This window comes from Taudactylus pleione, unplaced genomic scaffold (genome assembly GCF_031769625.1).
Source record: "Taudactylus pleione unplaced genomic scaffold, aTauple2 ptg000069l, whole genome shotgun sequence".
Taxonomy (NCBI): domain Eukaryota; kingdom Metazoa; phylum Chordata; class Amphibia; order Anura; family Myobatrachidae; genus Taudactylus; species Taudactylus pleione.
Genome location: NW_028284471.1, coordinates 3,182,552 through 3,203,847, shown reverse-complemented (window position 1 = coordinate 3,203,847; position 21,296 = coordinate 3,182,552). Strand labels below are relative to the sequence as shown.

At 42.9% G+C, this 21,296-nt stretch overlaps 1 protein-coding gene across 1 annotated transcript in view; it reads right to left on the bottom strand.

The window, feature by feature from the left end:
* Positions 1-21,296, bottom strand: part of HELZ2 (helicase with zinc finger 2) — a 119,930-nt gene that overhangs the window by 79,278 nt on the left and 19,356 nt on the right. Inside the window, exons 5-7 of the mRNA XM_088467048.1 lie at positions 18,685-19,217; positions 17,274-17,903; positions 15,560-16,337 (exon numbers count right to left, since the gene is read on the bottom strand). Coding sequence (XP_088323174.1) covers positions 15,560-16,337; positions 17,274-17,903; positions 18,685-19,217 — 1,941 coding nt within the window. The remainder of the gene's footprint in view (positions 1-15,559; positions 16,338-17,273; positions 17,904-18,684; positions 19,218-21,296) is intronic.

Sequence of the window (21,296 nt, the reverse complement as noted above, 5' to 3'; positions counted from 1 at the left end):
CAAGGTGGTTCCTTTGCGTAAGTTAACCACAGTTACCTGTCCATCCGAGATGTTCTCTCCACCCTCTATCTCTGTGGGTCCCTCTCAGTCCAATTTACCAGAACCCTACCAGGATTTCGCTGATGTATTCTGCGAACAAGCGGCAGATAAACTCCCTCCGCATCGACCATGGGATTGTGCTATTGACCTGCTTCCGGGGAAGACCCCTCCTCGTGGCCGTGTTTATCCATTATCTGTTCCTGAGACTACCGCTATGGCAGAGTACATTAAGGACAACCTTGCTAAAGGATTTATCCGGCCGTCATCCTCTCCTGCTGGAGCAGGGTTCTTCTTCGTAGGAAAAAAGGACGGAGGGCCCCGCCCTTGTATAGATTATCGGGGCCTAAACCAAATTACGATAAAGAATCGGTATCCACTACCCTTGATTTCCGAACTTTTCGACAAGGTCCGAGGAGCTCAGTTTTTCACCAAACTAGACTTACGCGGGGCCTACAATTTAATTCGAATAAAGGCAGGGGATGAGTGGAAAACCGCTTTTAATACTAGGGATGGACACTTCGAGTACCTGGTAATGCCTTTTGGACTCTGTAACGCGCCAGCTGTATTTCAAGGCTACGTCAACGAGATTTTTCGGGACATTCTCTATAAATTTGTGGTACTTTTTCTCGATGATATTTTAATTTTTTCTACAAACTTACAAGACCATCATCGGCATGTACTAGAAGTGTTGTCTTGTCTCCGAAATCATCGTCTCTTTGGAAAGTTGTCAAAATGCCTCTTTAATCAGACCTCGGTACCCTTCCTGGGGCATATAATCTCTGGAAAAATTCTTCAAATGGACCCTGATAAACTGAAAGCTATTGCCGATTGGCCTCAGCCTACTTCGTTGAAAGCTACTCAACGTTTCCTGGGTTTTGCAAATTATTATAGGAGGTTCATTCCACATTTCTCCACATTGGTCTCTCCTATCACTTCTCTCACAAGGAAGGGAGCCAGCCCATCCTCTTGGCCTGATCCAGCAATACAAGCTTTTAAACAATTAAAAATTGCATTTTCCACAGCCCCAATTCTCCGCCAGCCTCAGCTGGATCAACCATTTACGGTAGAAGTGGACACATCCTCTGTTGGAATTGGGGCCGTATTGTCTCAGATCGCTGAAGATGGGAAGATCCACCCCTGCGGATTCTTCTCCCGGAAATTCTCTCCCGCAGAGAAAAATTATATTATTGGAGATCAGGAACTATTAGCTATACGCTTGGCACTAGAGGAATGGCGTTATCTTCTGGAAGGAGCTAGATTTCCAGTTACGGTCATTACAGACCATAAGAACCTAACTTATCTACAAACTGCTCATAGATTGAATGCCAGGCAGGCCCGATGGTCTCTTTTTTTTTCCAGGTTCAATCTAAGGCTTCAATTTCGCCCAGGCATTTTAAACAAAAAAGCGGATGCTCTCTCCCGTTCTTTTATGACTATGGTAGAGGAAGAGGACCATCCGCAGATACGCCCAATTCTTGATCCAATTGTTTTCGCTCCTACACAGATATCCTCTCCGCCTCCGGGAAAAAAATTTGTTATTCCCAGTTTACGTAAAAAACTGTTGACATGGGCTCACGCTTCGTTATTTGCTGGTCATACAGGAATCACTAAAACTTACCAATTCCTACTACGTTCCTACTGGTGGCCCACCATGAAGGGATATGTCAGAGAATTTGTCCTGTCCTGTATTAAATGTGCGCAGCATAAGACACCTCGCAGGATCGTGATGGGTCCATTACGCCCATTACCGGTTACAGTTGCCCCATGGACTCATATCTCTATGGACTTCATTTCCGAGCTACCTCGATGCAAGGGACACAATACGGTATGGGTGGTCGTGGATCGCTTCTCAAAAATGGCACATTTTGTTCCTCTGGTTGGTCTTCCATCGGCTCCTCAATTGGCTAAAATATTCATCCGGGATATCTTCAGATTACACGGTCTCCCTAAGGAGATAATCTCTGATCGTGGGGTCGAATTCGTGGCCAAATTTTGGAGAGCCCTGTGCAATACATGTGGAGTTAAATTAAAATTTTCTTCAGCATACCACCCTCAGACGAATGGTCAAACCGAAAGGGTTAATCAAGAACTTGAGACCTTCATCAGGCTTTTTGTATCATCTTCTCAGGATGATTGGGTGGACCTTCTACCATGGGCAGAATTTTCTCACAATTTTAAGTATCATTCGTCATCCAAGTCCACACCCTTCTTCACTGTCTTCGGTAGACATCCCCGAGTCCCTGACTTCGAACATCTTCCAGCGGTAGAAGTTCCGGCAGCAGTCAAGGAGATTGAGTCATTTTCAACCCTGTGGAATAAGATTCACCATTCCTTGGTACAATCCTCAAAGAATTACAAGAGATTTGCCGATAGGAAACATTTGGCTGTTCCCTTTTTAAAAGTTGGGGATAGGGTTTGGTTATCTTCCAAGAACATTCGTTTGAAGGTACCCACGATGAAACTTGCTCCACGCTTTATTGGCCCCTATCGCATCATTAAGATAATCAATCCAGTAGTGTATAAGTTGGAACTTCCTCCACAAATGAAAATCTGCAATACATTCCATATTTCTCTTTTACGTCCTCTGGTGCTCAATCGATTTCAAATTGTTCCTCCCAAATTGCCTCAAGTACAGACTTTACAGGGTACTGAGTTTGAAGTGGAGAAGATCTTGGATTCACGCCTTAAGTTTAATACTCTTCAATACCTCATCGATTGGAGGGGCTATGGTCCTGAAGAAAGGGCTTGGGTCAAGGCTTCCGATGTGCATGCTCCACGGTTGGTCCGAGACTTCCATAGGAAATTTCCAAATAAGCCTATGGGGTGTTCGGTGCCCACCCTGAAAGGGGGGGGTACTGTCAGGGCTCTGCCGGGGATCAGCGCAGCCTTACCTCCTCGCCGGCTTCCTTTGATCTCCCGGGCGGTCGGGCAGCTGGCGCGGCGGCTGAGAGGACGCTGAGCATTCTCCCCGTGCGTAGGGGACTGCGGGCGGTCCGGTGTCTGGACTCGGGGTTCCCGGCATGGGCGCCGCCATGTTAGTCGGCCCATGTGACTGTACTTCTGGCCTGGGATAGGTGAGCGTCAGCTGATCGCTGTGCACCTATCAAAGGGTTCTGTGGGGTATATAGCCTGCTTCCACCTTTCTGCAAACTGCCTGAACAACGGTTGTCTCCTAGTCCCTAGTTGAGTTCCGGTCCAGGTTCCTGGCGTTCTATTTCCTCTACAGTGTGTGCCAAGACTTTACTGTGATCCCTGTGCAACAGTGAGTTACCATCTGCCTGTGTGCTAAACGTGTCTCTAGTGAACTTCTTGCAACAGTGTATTACCATCTGCCTGTGTGCTAAACGTGTCTCTAGTGAACCTTGTACAACAGTGAATTACCATCTGCCTGTGTGCTAAAACGTGTCTCTAGTGAACCTTAGGCAACAGTGAATTACCATCTGCCTGTGTGCTAAACGTGTCTCTAGTGAACTTCATGCAACAGTGTATTACCATCTGCCTGTGTGCTAAACAAGTCTCTAGTGAACCAGGTGCAACAGTTAATTACCATCTGCCTGTGTGCTAAACGAGCCTCTAGTGAACTTCATACAACAGTGAATTACCATATCTGCCTGTGTGTTAAACGTGTCACTAGTGAACTTTGTGCTACAGTATTGCCAGACTTCTTTACGTTGTTTGTGGATCACTCCACAGTGCCTTAAACCTTCTCTTATTAGGGCCACGGTTATTTGTGTCTCCAATTCCCACTGAGCTCGGGTACCTGGTCAAAGGACCGCGACCTGCTCACAGGGTGCAGCTAAGCCCAAATCCCGATTGGAGGGGTCACTGGCGAACACCATCCTGTGGGTTAGACTCCGCACCATTGCCCAGGTCTCGTCAACACTCGAGAGCTGTGGATGAGGAGAACATATATCCAGGCCCCTCGCCTTCGTTTCCTCCCGCAACCCGGACCCAGAGTTTCCACTCCCCCAGCGCCAAGCGTGACATTGATCCAACTCTCTGGACCTATTATTGGCTAGACCTATGGGAGGAAGGAGGATCATTTCTCTTCATTACAAAATTCTCCAGATTCCTTTACACCATTCTAAAATATATATGGGGCTATCTACTTGGTGTACCGTATTCCCCCATATTACCATGGAAAGTTTATTCCGTTCGTTCCTCTATTCTCAATCAGTGCTCTCATTGAGCATGTATAGAGAAATGTTCTATAATATTTATCATAATGGATATCTTTCCCCCCACCGCAGGTTCTTGATGTGATTGTCCTCTTTGTGCTAAATGGGGGCCTCTGATGCAAACTTTATACATTGTATGTGGGAATGTCCCCTTATACTGTACGTGGATTCTGGTCAGCAGTTAACAGATTTGCATCTAGGTGCCTAGTTAGTTACCTCCCATTATCAGCGGAGTGGACGATTTTGGGTATTTTACCACCATCTGTTTCGGGTAGGAGAGATAGTAAAAAACTATTATTGATTATATCTGCGGTAGCTCGTAAATGCATTTTGCAGATGTGGACCCATGCAGATCTCCCCTCTGTTCCTTTATTTCGGGCCAAATTATCTTTTGCTTTTCAAATGGACTGGCTGGAGACCACGTTGCATAAGGAGACTAAGGGCCTGATTCAGGCCCGCTCACGAGCGCATAGTGCTCGCAAGCGGGTCGATGCTGGCCCAGTGCGCACACACGGCATGCGCAACGCGCGTGCTCGAGCCCCGGAGCGAGTGAGACCTTTACTCGCTCTGGAGCTCACAGCAAAACGGGGCAGCTGTCGATGTTGATCGACAGCTCGTCCGTTTTGTAGGCGGGTAGGGGGTGGCTGAACAAACGGAGGCGTTCCGCCGTTTGTGGACGGCCCTACTGACATCAGGAGTGACATATTAGAGCTGGAAGTCCATTTGGCATTGCGAGTGCTGAGACCCTACCACAAGGGTCTCCTCGCAATGCCGATGGTTGCCCTAATCGCGAACATCGCCAGGCCGCTCACACAAGCTGTGGGTGGTCACCCACAGCTGTGCGAGCGGCCTGGAGGCCGGATTTTAAAAAAATAGGGACACCCTGATTCAGAGCGAGCGCACGCAAATAGCGTGCGCCTCTGATTCAGGCCCTAAGACAGCTGGTTTTTTTCAGCTGTGGGAAGGTTTTATAGACTCCTTTACTGTGCAATTACGACGCCAAATCTATTTATGTTTCAGAAATACTTTGTTTGAAAACAGAATTTTATTGGACGATCCGCCTGTTGCGCTACCTGTTACAAGCTGAGACAGAAACTATCTCTTTTTGGATCTCTTTTTTTCTTGTTTAATTTTGTTGGAATGTCTAGAATACTATGATTGTTTTGCGAAGACAATATTTTTATGTCTTTATTTTGTACTATTTGTATTTTACTGCCCTTAATGGGCCTTGTTTTATCTATTATTTTTTGCAAAATATATGTTATATTATTGCTCTGACGAATAAAAGAAATTTGATTAAAAAAACAAAAACAAATGATAGCCCTAAACCATTCTTTATTGGCTTTCAAATTCTACTTAGTTTTGGAATGAGGCAGCCCAGATTTTTGAGGGCTATTATCAATCTGTTATACTTTCTAAGATATCAGACTGGGCTACAAGGATACACAAAGGGTGGAAATTGAGGAACAAGCTCTGACAAGGTCAGTTCTTACTGTCCCTCTGGCTCATTATGCTGCCTTCTATTGAACACCCAACGACTGGGCCTAGCCTCGGATGATAGAAATGCATAATAGAATTCAAAACATAATTCTTCTCTTCTTCTATCACTCCTATAAGTCAAAACCATGATTTGTCCCCGAGGCATACCTTGGTAGTTTATAGCATGTTGTACCAGTTGGGGGATGATAAGATCCGGCCAGCTTATCAGCTCAAGGTGGACACTTAACAGAGGTGCAGGAAAAATTAGCTATTTCTGCCTGAAACTAATTTTTGACTATTTTCCTTATCTTCATCATAAATATTTCCTCTCTAAATAGGGATTTAAATTTTTTTGAGACAATATGCATTTCAGAGTCTCATCCAAATCATCTTGTTTCTCGATAAGTTGTTGGTTGTAATCTCTTCTCACTTCTACCTCAGTTCACCAGAACATTTCTATGGACGTCTGTCATTGAGGGTCTGTGGACCAAACCCTTCATGCAATACACAACTGTTCCAAAGTGACTCGATGTTGGAAACATCCTGTTGGTATGGCTGCCTGTGTGTGCCAGCTCTGTAAAATACCTTATGGGGTTCAGGAAACTGCTGGAGTTGTGGGACAGCCTTGAGGAACGCATTTCACATCTGGTGGTGATGAATCCTAATATCTCCCTATTAACAAAGTCTTATTGGACAAACTAAATATGTCTTGGGTAGTGCAGAGTTTGGCTCTCAAATGCATCTACAAAATCACAATATAAAAAGTATTTCCTGAGGCACTAGCAGAATTTGACCATAGCAGTTTAGCCTACACAATGGAGACCTGCTCCTGCCTTGTCTCTCCTTGAGGAAATGGTTTAGTAGACTATTATAAGGAAATGTATGACATTTAGGATAAATGTGATAGGTAGCAAGTTTTGCAAAGTTGCAAGATTCCATTGTATTTCAAGTCAACATAATAGAATGCGACTGCACCGACACATCGACACAACCATTGTCACTATGAACCAAGACACCCAGCAGAGGTTTCTAATGTTAATCATACAACTCGCTGGATGCAATAGCCTTTGAGTTGAGAATTACCTAAACTCGCCTAAAACAATAGACTGGCCTCAGACCAGCTAGATATATGAAATCTGACATCAATGCCCTCTGAACCCAGAGATATGCCCTATTTCAACAAATAAGAAGCCTGTAAATATCAGAACGTGGATCAAACAACCGCGCGTTTGTAGAAAGGCAATGGTTACTTGTACATGGTGGTGAATAATTTCTGGGGAGCTTGCTAAGAGCAAGAGATCGTCCAAGTATTGGAGCAGTTTGATCTCCTAAAGACGAAGACTGCCATAACTGCCATGATCCTGGTAAAGACCCAAGGAGCTGTAGAAAGCCCAAAAGGCAGTGCTTTAAATTGGTAATGTTGCTGTAGGACAGCAAACCGGAGATACTACTGATGAGACGGCGCTATAGGTACATGTAGGTAAGTGTCCTGAATGTCCAGAGACACCATAAAGTCCCCAGGCTCCATAGCCAGAACAATAGAACGTAGGGTTTCCATACAAAACCTGGGCACCCTGATAAACTTGTTCAGGGAATTGAGGTTGAGGATAGGACAATGAGACCCATTGGGCTTCTGAACCAAGAAAAGGGTAGAATAATAGCCCTTCCCTCGCTGTGATGAGGGGACCGCAAAAGAACTGCTGGGGGGGGCCGCCTCAGAAATGAGAGGGCGTATCCGTGGAAGACCACTTCTTTTACCCAGGTATCTGAGGTAGTCTGACACCAGAACTGGGTAAACTGAAGGAGTCAGCCTCCCACCCAGGGAGCCCCCAAGGAGAGGCCCGCCTCTTCAGGCTGTAGGCTTGTCCTCAGATTTGGTAGGTGGCCATCTAGTTTTCCCAGGTCTGATTGGTCCTAGTCTTGAGGCCTTATTGGATGCCGGCTGCCGTGGAAAGGCTTTTCCTTGGGGACGAAAGGACCGAAAGGATGACATCTGAGGCTTCATAGTAGATGCAGAGCGCAAGAACGCCGTCTTGGAAACTGCCATGGTAGTCAAAAGCTTGTCCAATTCTGGGCCAAACAGGATCTCCCCAGAATAATGCAGAAACTCCAAAGCTTTTTTACACTCTTAATCTGCCTTCCATGAGCGAAGAAGAAAATACTAATCCGCACAGAATAATCTCAATAATGAACAAATAATCCCCTGTATTATCAAATCAAAACAAGTTGATCTCTTACTATGGGGAGGTGCACCCGGGAATAGATAAATTGCAATTTAAGAAAAAAGAAGAAAAAAAGGTATTCCCATAACGGGGCACTCATTGGTCATTAGTCATACTCAATTATGATGTTACTATAGTGTTCATATTAAGGTGATTTTAAAATTAAAAATTAACTTTTATTAAATATATTAAAATTGAATTAACGAAATATTGCTTCAAATATTAAATAATCCTAGATCCCATATATGGAAATAAATTAAAATAAATATGCCTGAAACCACTCTCTCAAAATAGTCAATCTTATCTTAGGCAACAATAATGTATGCCGTACTGACAGATGTCTGTAGAACAACGGGCTAATCAATTCAACATAGATATTTACGTTTACCTTTAATAGTATAACCACTATTGTAACACCACGGGTTCTATTTATAACTGAATTAATGTATCCAAATCCAATACAATTGTATCTAATGTATCGAGTAAGGTAGCAGTCTACCAAAAAATTCCCTTACAGTGTCCACTTGTCACATTAACTTAAAGGTGCCCTCATATCTAGAGCAAATTAATCTTATAGATCTCTACACATGACAATATTTGTCTCTCATTAACACTGGGAACAGTATATTTTAATGGTACATATAATTATCACGTGATCTAACGAACTTATGCTGCTATAGTATTCATGCGGAAATACATTCTATGCCCTGCACCATATAGTTAATGACTTCTTCACGGCTTGCACCGGTATATTGGTGGTATTAGCTTCAACAGGGGATCACTGAGAGTAATAAGTGCCCATTATACACAAAGCAAACAGCCAGCAGACATTCTTCACATTCATTGGATGTGTATTAACGGTGGTATGATAATTTGGATACTTAGTGCACATTAACTATAACGCACCACGTATCTCTTACCAACCTTCTCAAAATTGTTCTTAATCTAATCTTGGGCCATAATAGTATCCCTCATAAATGGTAAATACCTGCCAGTCAGGTTACTAATGATACAATTGTATTCAGTGCCTACATTAAAGTGTCAGTGTATCAAAAATTATTATCTTGCAGTATCCTCTTATCCCAACAGTATGAGGTGTAATCTTGTCCACACTAAGTGATTGATCTGGATCTCTATATGAGACACTATTTGTCTCTCATTAATATATATAAGTATAACAACAAAAACACTCAAACTGTATCGTATTGCTGCAATATTCAAGTGATTGTGCAGTGCATATTATGCTAAGCACCATTCATCTAGTGCACTGCACCGCATAATTATTCACTCCTACACAGTTACCATCGGTACTTTAGTAATATTAAATACACAGTTTATACTAAACATCATTCAATTAGTGCTCCTATGAGTAAGCTAACCAGCGAAACGCGCGTCAGGAGACACGCGGTGCACAGCTCGTAGCGTGCACTATGTGTTTTTAATATTGCCACACCACTGATAAATGCATACCTAACGAATGTGATAGATGTCTGTTAGACATCTGGGCTATGCAAAACGGGCACTTATTACCCTCAGTGATCTCTCGTATTGTCTATTACCTACACACTGGCGGCAGCCGGGAACAAGTTACCAATTATGCGGTGCAGAGCACTAATTGAATGATGTTTAGTATAACTCGCACTCTGTATTTAATATTACTAAAGTACCGATGGTAACCGTGTAGGAGTGAATAATTATGCGGTGCAGTGCACTAGATGAATGGTGCTTAGCATAATATGCACTGCACAATCACTTGAATATTGCAGCAATACGATACAGTTTGAGTGTTTTTGTTGTTATAATTATATATATTAATGAGAGACAAATAGTGTCTCATATAGAGATCCAGATCAATCACTTAGTGTGGACAAGATTACACCTCATACTGTTGGGATAAGAGGATACTGCAAGATAATAATTTTTGATACACTGACACTTTAATGTAGGCACTGAATACAATTGTATCATTAGTACCCTGACTGGCAGGTATTTACCACTTATGAGGGATACTATTATGGCCCAAGATTAGATTAAGAACAATTTTGAGAAGGTTGGTAAAAGATACGCGGTGCGTTATAGTTAATGTGCACTAAGTATCCAAATTATCATACCACCGTTAATACACATCCAATGAATGTGAAGAATGTCTGCCGGATGTTTGCTTTGTGTATAATGGGCACTTATTACTCTCAGTGATCCCCTGTTGAAGCTAATACCACCAATATACCGGTGCAAGCCGTGAAGAAGTCATTAACTATATGGTGCAGGGCATAGAATGTATTTCCGCATGAATACTATAGCAGCATAAGATCATTAGATCACGTGATAATTATATGTACCATTAAAATATACTGTTCCCAGTGCTAATGAGAGACAAATATTGTCATGTGTAAAGATCTATAAGATTCATTTGCTCTAGATATGAGGGCACCTTTAAGTTAATGTGACAAGTTGACACTGTAAGGGAATTTTTTGGTAGACTGCTACCTTACTCGATACATTAGATACAATTGTATCGGATTTGGATACATTAATTCAGTTATAAATAGAACCCGTGGTGTTACAATAGTGGTTATACTATTAAAGGTAAAAGTAAATACCTATTTTGAATTGATTAGCCCGTTGTTCTACAGACATCTGTCAGTACGGCATACATTATTGTTGCCTAAGATAAGATTGACTATTTTGAGAGAGTGGTTTCAGGCATAATTATTTTAATTTATTTCCATATATGGGATCTAGGATTATTTAATATTTGAAGCAATATTTCGCTGATTCAATTTTAATATATTTAATAAAAGTAAATTTTTAATTTTAAAATCACCTTCTTAATATGAACACTATAGTAACATCATAATTGAGTATGACTAATGAACAGTGAGTGCCCCGTTATGGGAATACCTTTTTTTCTTAAATTCCATGAGCGAAGCCAAACAATACGACGGGCTATCATGGAAGTAGCAGATGACCAGTATCCAAAGCCACCTCTCCTAAATAGGCGGCTGCATCTCTAATGTGAGATATGTAGGACAGCTGTTCCATCGAAGCATCAGAGTGAAATGGATCTTCTATGGCCCCTGCCCAACGTGGGAATCCACTGCAGGGGGAACTTCCCATTTAGTGCAATCAGTAGCTGGAGGGTAAAAGGAAATCAAGCGTTTAGGTAGCTGAAACCTTTTACTTGGCATATTCCATGCTTCACACATAAGATCAGATAGCTGATCATAGTGAGGAAACTCTGGCAAAACTACCTTCTAAAATAGTGGCTCTTTTGCCTTAGGAGTGGGTTCTGCCTCTTCTATTTGAAGAATAGATTTTACAGCTCTCACAAGTGCAGATATATTCAATTTAGAGGGGGCTCCTCCTCTCCCAAAGGGGAGTCAGAGTGAGAGAGGTCTGCTTCTCTTGTCTCCCCAGATGATAACTCAGAATCAGGGCAGGCAACAGAAATCATGGGGCCCGGTACACCTAGGTACACCCCATTCCAGGGTCCCTGGCAGAAACAGGTCAATTGCTTGAGTCTGCCCTCCCTGCACAGAGATGCGAAGAGTCATCAGGCAGCTGCCCTGCCCCCAACACAGTGCTGAGCTTTACCAATCCGGGAGCAGTCGGTAGTGAGTAAGTGGCTGGCCCTGCCAGTATATGCAGCATACGGCTGCAGTTAATGTCTCCTGCCGGGTGACAGTTGGCACCCTGACCCCCGGCCCCCACCGGACTTGCTGCTGCAGTGATCAGCAAGGGCCATGTACATGCCTGAACCCTGCTGATCACTGCAGCAGCAGTGCAAGCAGCGGTACACTCCGGGGCCCCCTAGGACCTTGGGGCCCAGCACAGTTGTACCCCTGGGCCGCCCCTGTCGCCGGGACTGCTCAGAATCTGATAGCTGGGTGGACTGGGAAGATAACACAGCACGTTTAGTAGGTTTACTAGGTAGGGTTTTCTCCTCTTGCAGCATTTGTTGAAAGGCTGCAGAGGTAGCCGCCAGACTCTGCACTGAGGTAGAAAATACGTCTACCCATAGGGGAAGCAAAGGATTTCCAAGGAGTACCTGCTGTGGCCATCCCATAGGAGGAGTTACCACAGGGACAGCTAGGTGGTCAGCAATTTTTGCCAACACCTTTGAAAAAGAAGGCTAGGGGAGGTCCTGAGGAGTGGATGCAGGGGCTGATGGGCCAGGTGCCGTATAACAAGATGCACATCGACCATCTTGAATGAGATCCTCTGAAGCTAAGCATGCTAAACAAGGACTTGCAAGACACCAGAGTGGGAGCAGCAGGCTGCATGTTATTCTTGCCTTTGCTAGATATAGCTGCAAGGATAATGTAGCACACAATCTGGCACAGTGCAGTGAGCAACCCAGATATATGTACAGTGTAGTACGAAACACAGATATACAGTATGTGATAGCCCTCCAAATATATGTAGATGTGAGGTACTATGAACCCCCTATACTTCAGTATTCCAGGGTTATAATGAAAGAAAGGGAAAGGTATAAGCTGACGGTTGAGAAAAATAAACAGACAGCAGTGGGCACTAAATTCAACTACACAGACCGCAGTGGCTGGTAGGAAATAGCGCTGTATAACCTGGCTCCTGGGAGTGGTATACAGAGAGACCGGACCCAGCGTTCCCAGAGACCTGATACATAAAATGGCTGCCGTGAGTCTCTGTGGGGGCAGAGAGTGAGGCAGGAGCAGCTCAAGGGCGGAAAGACCGCAGTGGAATGGAGCCCTGAGACGGGGAGGACCTTCTATGCTGACATCAACCACCGGGTCCCTGGCCTTAGCTGTCCCCTGCGCCAGTATAGGTTATACCCTGGTGGTCTAGTGGAGTCCCGGACGAACCGGTGTCCACATCAGCGCCTCCGGTCTGTCTCATGAGACCGGAAGTAAGACTGCTCATAGACGTGGATCCCCGTCTTACCTGTCCTTTTGAGTCCCGGCTGCAGTCTGTGATCCTAGGAGCAATGCTAGCTAGGTCCCCCCATAGCCCCGTCAAAAATACCTAGCCGAGGGCTGGAGTCACGGCGCCGTAGAGGGGTAATGGAGCAGCAGTGCAGACGTCCAGAGGACTGTCTAGAGCTGCTTGCTCTGTATGAATAATGAAATTAAAAACAAATCATAAAAATAAAGCTTGGGCTGCTTAAAAGCAGCCCCACTGTTCTAACGGTGATCCAGCTCCTGCCGGACACCAACGAAGCTGTGTTGCCTTCAGGCTGTGGGCAGGGTATAGGAGGAAGGACCGGAACATCCTGGGATAGAAAAAAAGCTTTGCTGGTAGTGTCCGGTCCTCCAAATACCACCTACACCCCATTGTCCCCCTGTAGAGCCCTATGGACCCTGAAGAAGAAAATAACTTGTTCTTTGGTAAAAGGCTACACTTTTGCATATATATATATATATATATATATATATATATATATATATATATAGTATATATATGTATATATTTACAATACATTACAAACAACCCCCCAAAAAAAGAATTTTACTCACTAGGCTGGGGCTGAGGAGGTGGCTGATCTGTGTTCTCAATGTGCATCCCCGCCAATATTTTTAGTGGAATCTACTGGCGCATCTCCTCCTCATAGCTTGCGTAAACCACGTGCAGTAGTGGACCTCCGCCAGTCCCTCTGGCTTTATGCAAATCCTCTGCCATCTTCTCTTTAAGGTGCCTTTTGATATCATAAAAGCGCTTGCGACAATTCTGCACATCCCTCCTCGCACAGCCTACAGCATTGACCGCATCATGCACTATCCGGCACATCTGATTTTTACGAGACAGTGATGTGAGGTGCGATAGAGGGCCCAGTAGCTTATTATACACTGGCACACCAGTGCACAATTTTCAGCATATCCGAAGTAGACATTCCACCCAGTTTTAGTCTTGCCAGGGACAACCTGTTCAGGCACTTCCTCCTCTTCTACACTCTACTCCACCTCCTCCTCCGCACTATTCTGTCCTGAATCCCCCTACTCACCATATACCTCCACATAAAACACAAACAGGTAACATAGAAAAAAACACAATACAAACAAACGCTACCACACAATATTCACACACCACTCATACACAAATAAGATAGAACACAGACAAAATACAAGGACCGAAAAATGTAAACTAAACAATAAATAAACAAGACACAACAATCAAATGCAAATCAATCAGTAATTAAACACTCACAAAACTTAAACTAAATGACTCCAACCAACACACTACTCTGCTCTCTTTTCTACACCTATCTCCTTTCAAAACCTATTAAAGAATATTATGCAAAAACTATGCTTATTTAGGACTAATGAAATCAAACTCATGCAACTTAGGTTTGCCAAAACCTACAATGGCTTAACAACAAACATGCTGTATGTAATGAAAGTCGCAGTGGGATTGGCAGTTCTTGGCAGGTTATAGCTGCAGCCAACACAATAGTAGTTGTCGACGAGTTACCTAGCCACCTTGTAACTCCCCACCTGGCAGGTTCGGAAGAGATTAATGTAGTTGGAATCTCGCAACATCAGCTAGGGAACTTCTTTCATATTCCATGTTTCACATTACCTTTACCTGCATTCTTTATGTAGCTAACATGGCATGTGGAATCCCCCTCTGACCCTCTCCCATCATCTCCCATTTTCGTTCTTCCTACCTAGCCCTGTTATGTTCTCCCTATAGAATATTAAAATTTAAGCCATTCTAGACTTCTGTTTTTTCTCTCATCATGCCTACTCTTACTTATTATATTGTTACAGATCTGATCTTATCTGCAGTTGATGTTCTTATACCATTTTATAATTTGCTTATTGTACTGTAATATCCTTAACACTCAATAAAAAGGAATTGTACAATCAACACATCTGCCTCCACAGTGGGAAACAACAGACAGGCAAATGCAGTAGGGAGATTTGAGGAACTGAATACAGGTTGAGTCTCCCATATTCAAAATGCTTGGGACCAGGGGTATTTTGGATATCGGAATATTCCGTAGTTTTGAATATTTGCATAAAATAATTAAATGACTTGGGAATGGGATCCAAATCTAAACACAGAATGCATTTATGTTTTATATACACCTTATACACACAGCCTGCAGGTCATTTTATACAATATTTTCAATAATTTTGCGGCTCAAACAAAGTTTGTGTACATACCTGAAATTCATTTATATTTCATATACACCTTATGAACAAAGCCTGAAGGTAATTTTATACAATATGTTTAATAATTTTGTGCCTTAAACAAAGTTTGTGTACATTGTACCATCAAAAAGCAAAAGGATTCACTATTTCAGTCATGCTAAAAAAAAAACGTATTTCGGAATATCTGGATATGGGAGACTCAACCTGTACTAGGAACTGTTAAAAAGAAAGATGAGATAAAAAGGATTGAACTGATATAAAAAGTTATACTTAGGTGGAATAAAAGGATGGCGTGTTGGAAAGACACTACAGGTTAGTGTGGTAGGCAGTATCTATTCATAGAAAAGGAGATTGGAGAAACAAATTGAAATATTTCCAGATTGAGAATAGCTCACTTAAACCGGTGTATGAGACTTTATAGAGAAGGCTAAAACATTAGGAGAGACAGAAAAGAGCAGATGATCAGGGTGAAACCAGTTTCTGAAATAAAAACACTAATTTATGGTACCTGGCTTCCTTGGGACACCACACAGATTTTGTTCCTTCTCAATTTTCCCCAGTTCTCAGGCCACCGCTGGAGAACATCTTTGACAACTTCAATCACCTGTAATACTTCTGAATTGTTCACCCATGAATTTCCCTCGGCAGAACAAATACCATGTACATGGATCAGCCCAAGTGCATGGCATCCATGGGGAGGATCCATTGTTTCAACTGCACATGACTCAATTGCATCATCACGTCCAAAGTAGAAACATCGAGATACAAAGGAGATTATATCGGGTACAGAGCGGTAGTTTTGGTGGAAGATTATGCGCCCATTTTTTGCAGCTGGGATGTCTTTACCCTGGTAATACGAGAACAAGCGGGTAAGTAAGGTATGCTCCTCACAAGAAGTACCGCTGAAAATCCGTGTAGTTTCTTGCATGTGGTCTCCAGCCACAACCACACGTGTCCAATGGTTGGCAAATGACAATGGAATCAGAGCTTCACTTTCCATCATCTGTGCTGCCTCATCTAGCAATATGTGGCTAAAAAATCCTCGAGGTACATCCAGTTCACGAGCCATGACAGCAGTTGTCACAACAATGCGGTACTGCTCAAGAAGAGCCTGGCTGGGGATAACAAAGGAAGATTTGTCTGAGTTGAGAAGGCAGTACTGCAGTGTGATGGGGTCTGTCCTATTTACGGGACTGTGAATGTATTTCACCCTGAGATGGGTAGTTTCTGGGTGGCCAGACTGCACATGTGAATGGAAATGTTCCTGAATATACAGGTCAGCAGCACTACAAGGAAGAAGAAAATGTTATAAAGTGTCTCACATGGCACATTATTACAGGTTACATGGCCATTATCATATTTATTTTTCCTCACAGGCACATTGAGCAGCATGCATCAATGTATTTTGTGCCAAATGTTGCTGTACAATCATCCGTCTATCAAAGTATTTTTTTTCCCACTAATTTATATGTTTTAAACCCACTAACTTTCCCATACTAATACTTTATTTGAGCCACCCTTCCCCCACCCCATAGAACACCCAGCTCTCTGATACTTACAAATCACTGGGACTTCTGCTGACGAGTACCAGTAAAAGTCAATGGCCCAGATGCACCTAACTCCATTATTGAACTTATCTTCTAGAAGGTGCTAGATAAATGATAACTAGAATCTGAGTGGATGCCATGGGCAACATCTCCACTTCTAAAAACCAGCACTTTAGTAAATATACCCGTAAGTATCGTTCCACTAATTAAAGTTTAGGTAGCGCTTCTGCATTACTTCAATCACATTTTTTAAACTACCTTATGCCTAATACAAGTGCAAGAAAGTTAAACATTTAAAGCAACACCTAAGCCAACACCCACGAACACATAATATATATAGAGTATATACACACACACCTAAGTGATGAAAAATAGTGTGTGCACAAAATTAAACTCTTTCCTTTCTCTCATCCTTATGCCTCACCCATTACCCTTGTTCCATATTTTAACACCTTCAACATCAACTCCTTTCTTCTCCTCCCCTTAGACTCATTACTGCTCCTTCACTAACCCAGGCTCCTCTCATAGCCGCATGTATGCAGACAGTTGCGGAGCGGCACTATGACATCCTGTATAGAGAGACCTATAAGTTCTCTTTAATACAAAATAGATAACGTAGCACTCAAATAGTACTGATAATGAGAAATTACTTGTTGATTTAGTAACAAACTGTACCTGTTGTTATGGGTGCAGATCAGCACTCTGGTGCCAACTTGTCCGATTACTTGTAAAGCAGCTTTGGCCAGAGTGGATGTTTTTCCAGTGCCAAAGGGGCCATAAATGAGAAGAGGGGCAACTGGACCTTTCCCCGACACTAACCCGGTGATGTAAGAGATTGCCGTCTGCTGCTTTGTGTTGCCCCATGGCACCTTTTCTGGAGAGACTGGCAGGCAGCAGGTGTACAGGTCCGGCAGAAGTAACTTTACATCCAGCAGCCGGTCCACTGCTTCACGGTATATGCAGAACTGCGACCGATCCAGCTGGAATTGAATCTCCAACTGGGCAAATGCCCCTTCTTTAAGAGACAGCTCTTGGCAGCATCTCTCTGGTATCTGGAGTAAAACACTGTTCTCTAACTCAAAGCTGGTGTCTACATGCACTTCATAGACTTTGTCACTTCTTAAAAGACAAGGAGATACTAAGGCAGTGTTCACAGACCGCAGCAGTAAGTATCCTTCTTCTGTGTCTTGCGTTATGCCAGTGGGAAGAGGAACTTGTGCAAAGAGTTCTCCAATGGGAGCCACTTTCATTCCCTGTATGGATGTTACCGTTTTGGTAAAGGTCACAGAGACTTTTAAGTTTAACCTAGAGAGAGTGGAGTCCACAGTTAATTAAATGACCAATTGCCTATCAATTCACTGGGAGCTTGGTGAGATCACCTAGGCATGTTAGAAAATGGTTGAACTTGTACACTTACAGTATCACTCACATCTTCAAGTAATATCTATTGTTTTAATTTTCTTGAGTAGATCATCGAAATGAAGTCACATAAATGGGGATTAGGAAAGTGTTGGGCAGACACACATGCTTGGGAGGCAAAGCGCACGAGAAGAGTGAAAGGACTGGGGCAAAAAAAACCTGGGTGCTGGGGTAGAGATAAAGGCTTTACTGGACAGATTGGTTCTACTGAGCTGATACAGCTCCCCGATTCTGGGAACAGGAAGGGGCAAATACTGAATTATCCATTTAACTAGCATAAGTAACCCTGCATATTATCTCACCACTAATAAGACATGTTAGCATCATCTCTTCTCGTGTTTATTACACTTCTACACAGCTAAAATTACAGATAAAACTTCAGACAACTGGTATGCATTTCAATATTCAATATTCAGCTCACTTTATTCTAAAGGTAATCAGTGTTAGTCCAAAACTTTTAATTTGGATTTTTTGCCTCCCTATCATCATCACCTCTTCCCAATTGTATGTGTATTCAGCATTAAAATACTTCTCCATCACGGGATCTGAACCTTACTTTGAATATTATGATTCACAATAAAAGCATCTACTCGCTCTCCCCTTGAGTTGCACATACATCAGTTAGTTAGCAGTGTATCGTCTTTCCAACAATATTACTTCTACTCACCTGGAAATCACCTCATCTCTAGCAGCTTCCTCTTGCAGAATCCTGAAGTGCATCTTTTCCTTGTAGTTCTCAACCGTAAACTGTTTCCTATCCATTGTTTTGGAGAAACCACATGAAGTCATTGTGGGTGGTTTGTACTTTTCCAAGAGGCACTTTTCATCCTGTGTCCTGTCCTTGCAAGGAATACATAAGTGCTTGCCTGGGTACCAGCGCGCAGAAGATGGCAACAGGCCACCTTCTTGATTTGAACCTTCATCCTGTGGCATTGAGGATTCTTCCTGGCCTCCAACCTGCACAAAGATCTTCTGGAGCAAAACTGGCCGAATTCCAAAATCCAGGGTCAACCACTGCTCAAAAACTCCAAATACTGAACACTGAACATGTAACCCCAGATGATAGATTTGTTTCCTTGACCCCTTAACTAGGAAATGGTCACCTCCAGCATAATGGCAGAATTTTGGCAGACCTTCTGCAACTAATGAGAAGACAGCCCCAGGATAGGTTTTGAGCAAAGCAACATGAAGGAGCGGCATCTACAGGAAAAGGAGTTTAATCAAATTAATAGAATACACTGATACAGCCTCTCCGGTCACACGATCACATCTCCACAGCTACTCTCACCAGTAGATCATACACTAGTTATGGTAAATTAAAGTTACAGTTAATTAAAGTTAAATGTGCCCAAAGCCCAGGCATTGATTTTAGTGAACTGATAGACTGCATTCTCAATACTGATTCATCCCATAAAGTGGCTCCCTCTTTTGTATACCCCACTTGTGTTGCCTGTACCAGTGAGTCGATAGGCTGCATTCTTATTATTATTAGTTTGGCCCACAAAATGGCTACCTTCGGTGAGGATACTAGTTTTTAAGGTATTAATTAGTTGCAGTCTCATAAAAATTCCCTCAGCACAAAAAGTGGGTACCAATACTATGACTGCTACAGTAATGTCACCAATTCCTAGTAAATCCATAGAATGCATTCTCAAAAACATTTAGAACAGCAATGTGGTATATTTAAAATATAGATGAATCCAGATTGTACAACAAATATTTCTCTTCTGAGATGTTATCTTATTTTCTTTTTTTGATATTGTATTGTATTTGTTGTGGATTATTTCTAATGTTACTATGTTTATATGGACTTCTGCGCAGGTTCTATTGCATATTGTCATTCGTCTATCGATGAAAAACAGGATTTTGGTACTTATCGATAAATCCCTTTCTCCGATTCCACAGGGGACACTGGAGCTAAAGACAGTAGGGTATAGACGGTGGTAGAGTAGAGCCTGTCACTTTAAATAATTTAGAAGTGTGACTGGCTCCTCCCCCTCTATGCCCCATCAGCCCCAGTTTAAGAAACTGAGCCCGAGAGGAGACAGAGGACAACAGGAAAACGAGGAAAAGGAGAAGTCCACAGAACGGAACAAGACCGACTGAAGGAGAACAGAGGAATCCACTGCAGGGAACACATGCAGTCATACAGCCATATAAGGAACCAAATAAAACGGCAGGTACGCAGCGCTGGGCAGGCGTCCAGTGTCCCCTGTGGAATCGGGAAAAGGGATTTATCGGTAAGTACTAAACTCCTGTTTTCTCCTTCGTCCACTAGGGACACTGGAGCTAAAGACAGTGGGGACGTCCCAAAGCCAACCTTCCGGGTGGGAAGCGCTGAGAACTTGCCGGCCTTGCGGCCAAACCGAAACAGGGACCGCTTAGAACTGTACTGTAGGTCCAATGGAAAAGCAAGAGCTGAGGATCAAGCGGCAGAGAGCACAGAAGACAATCAGAACTCCTCGCTGAACAGCCACAGAAAATTCCACCACATAATGCAAACTTGGAAGACACGATTCTTAGTATTGTCATGTGTTTCCTAAGATTTTAGGGGATAAATTTACTAAAGTGCGGGTTTTTAGAAGTGGAGTTGTTGCCCATAGCAACCAATCAGATTCTAGCTATTATCTTCTATAAGGTGCTAGATAAATGTAGAATCTGATTGGTTGCTATGAACAACATATTCACTTTTAAAACCCACACTTTAGTAAATATACCCCTAGGCCATCTATTTGAAAATATTTGGTAGGAATTTTTTTTTTTCTTTTTTAAGGTGGCAGCCTTGGCAGAAAATAACGTAGATGCCCTTCCCTGGTGAGGTAACAGCCCAGATGCAAATTAAATGAGAATCCTTGGGCAATTGTTATAAATAAAAAAAAGACGATCACCACCAAGACTGGCCTCATAGAAGTACTTTTGCGCATTATGGCATAGGGATGACAACATCAAGAGAAACTATGAAACTCTCATGAACAGCAGCCAAACCGTATCAAAATGTTTATAAGCAAGGGATATCATACAAAGTATTAATAGTTATAAACAGTGTGTCGATAAAAGAGTTTAATAGAAAAAGTGTGACTTTGTTTTAAATTCTTTGTTTGAGTCTAATAATTTGCACACCTCTGTATGTTATTTCTGGTAATAGCGTACAACAGTGGTCTCCAACCTGTAGCTCGCGAGCTACCGATTGCTCACGGTCTTAATTTTAGTAGCTCACCTAGCTGCAGTACTGCTGAGTCAACTAGGAGGAAGTGACCTCTGACGTGTGCTCCCCCCGTG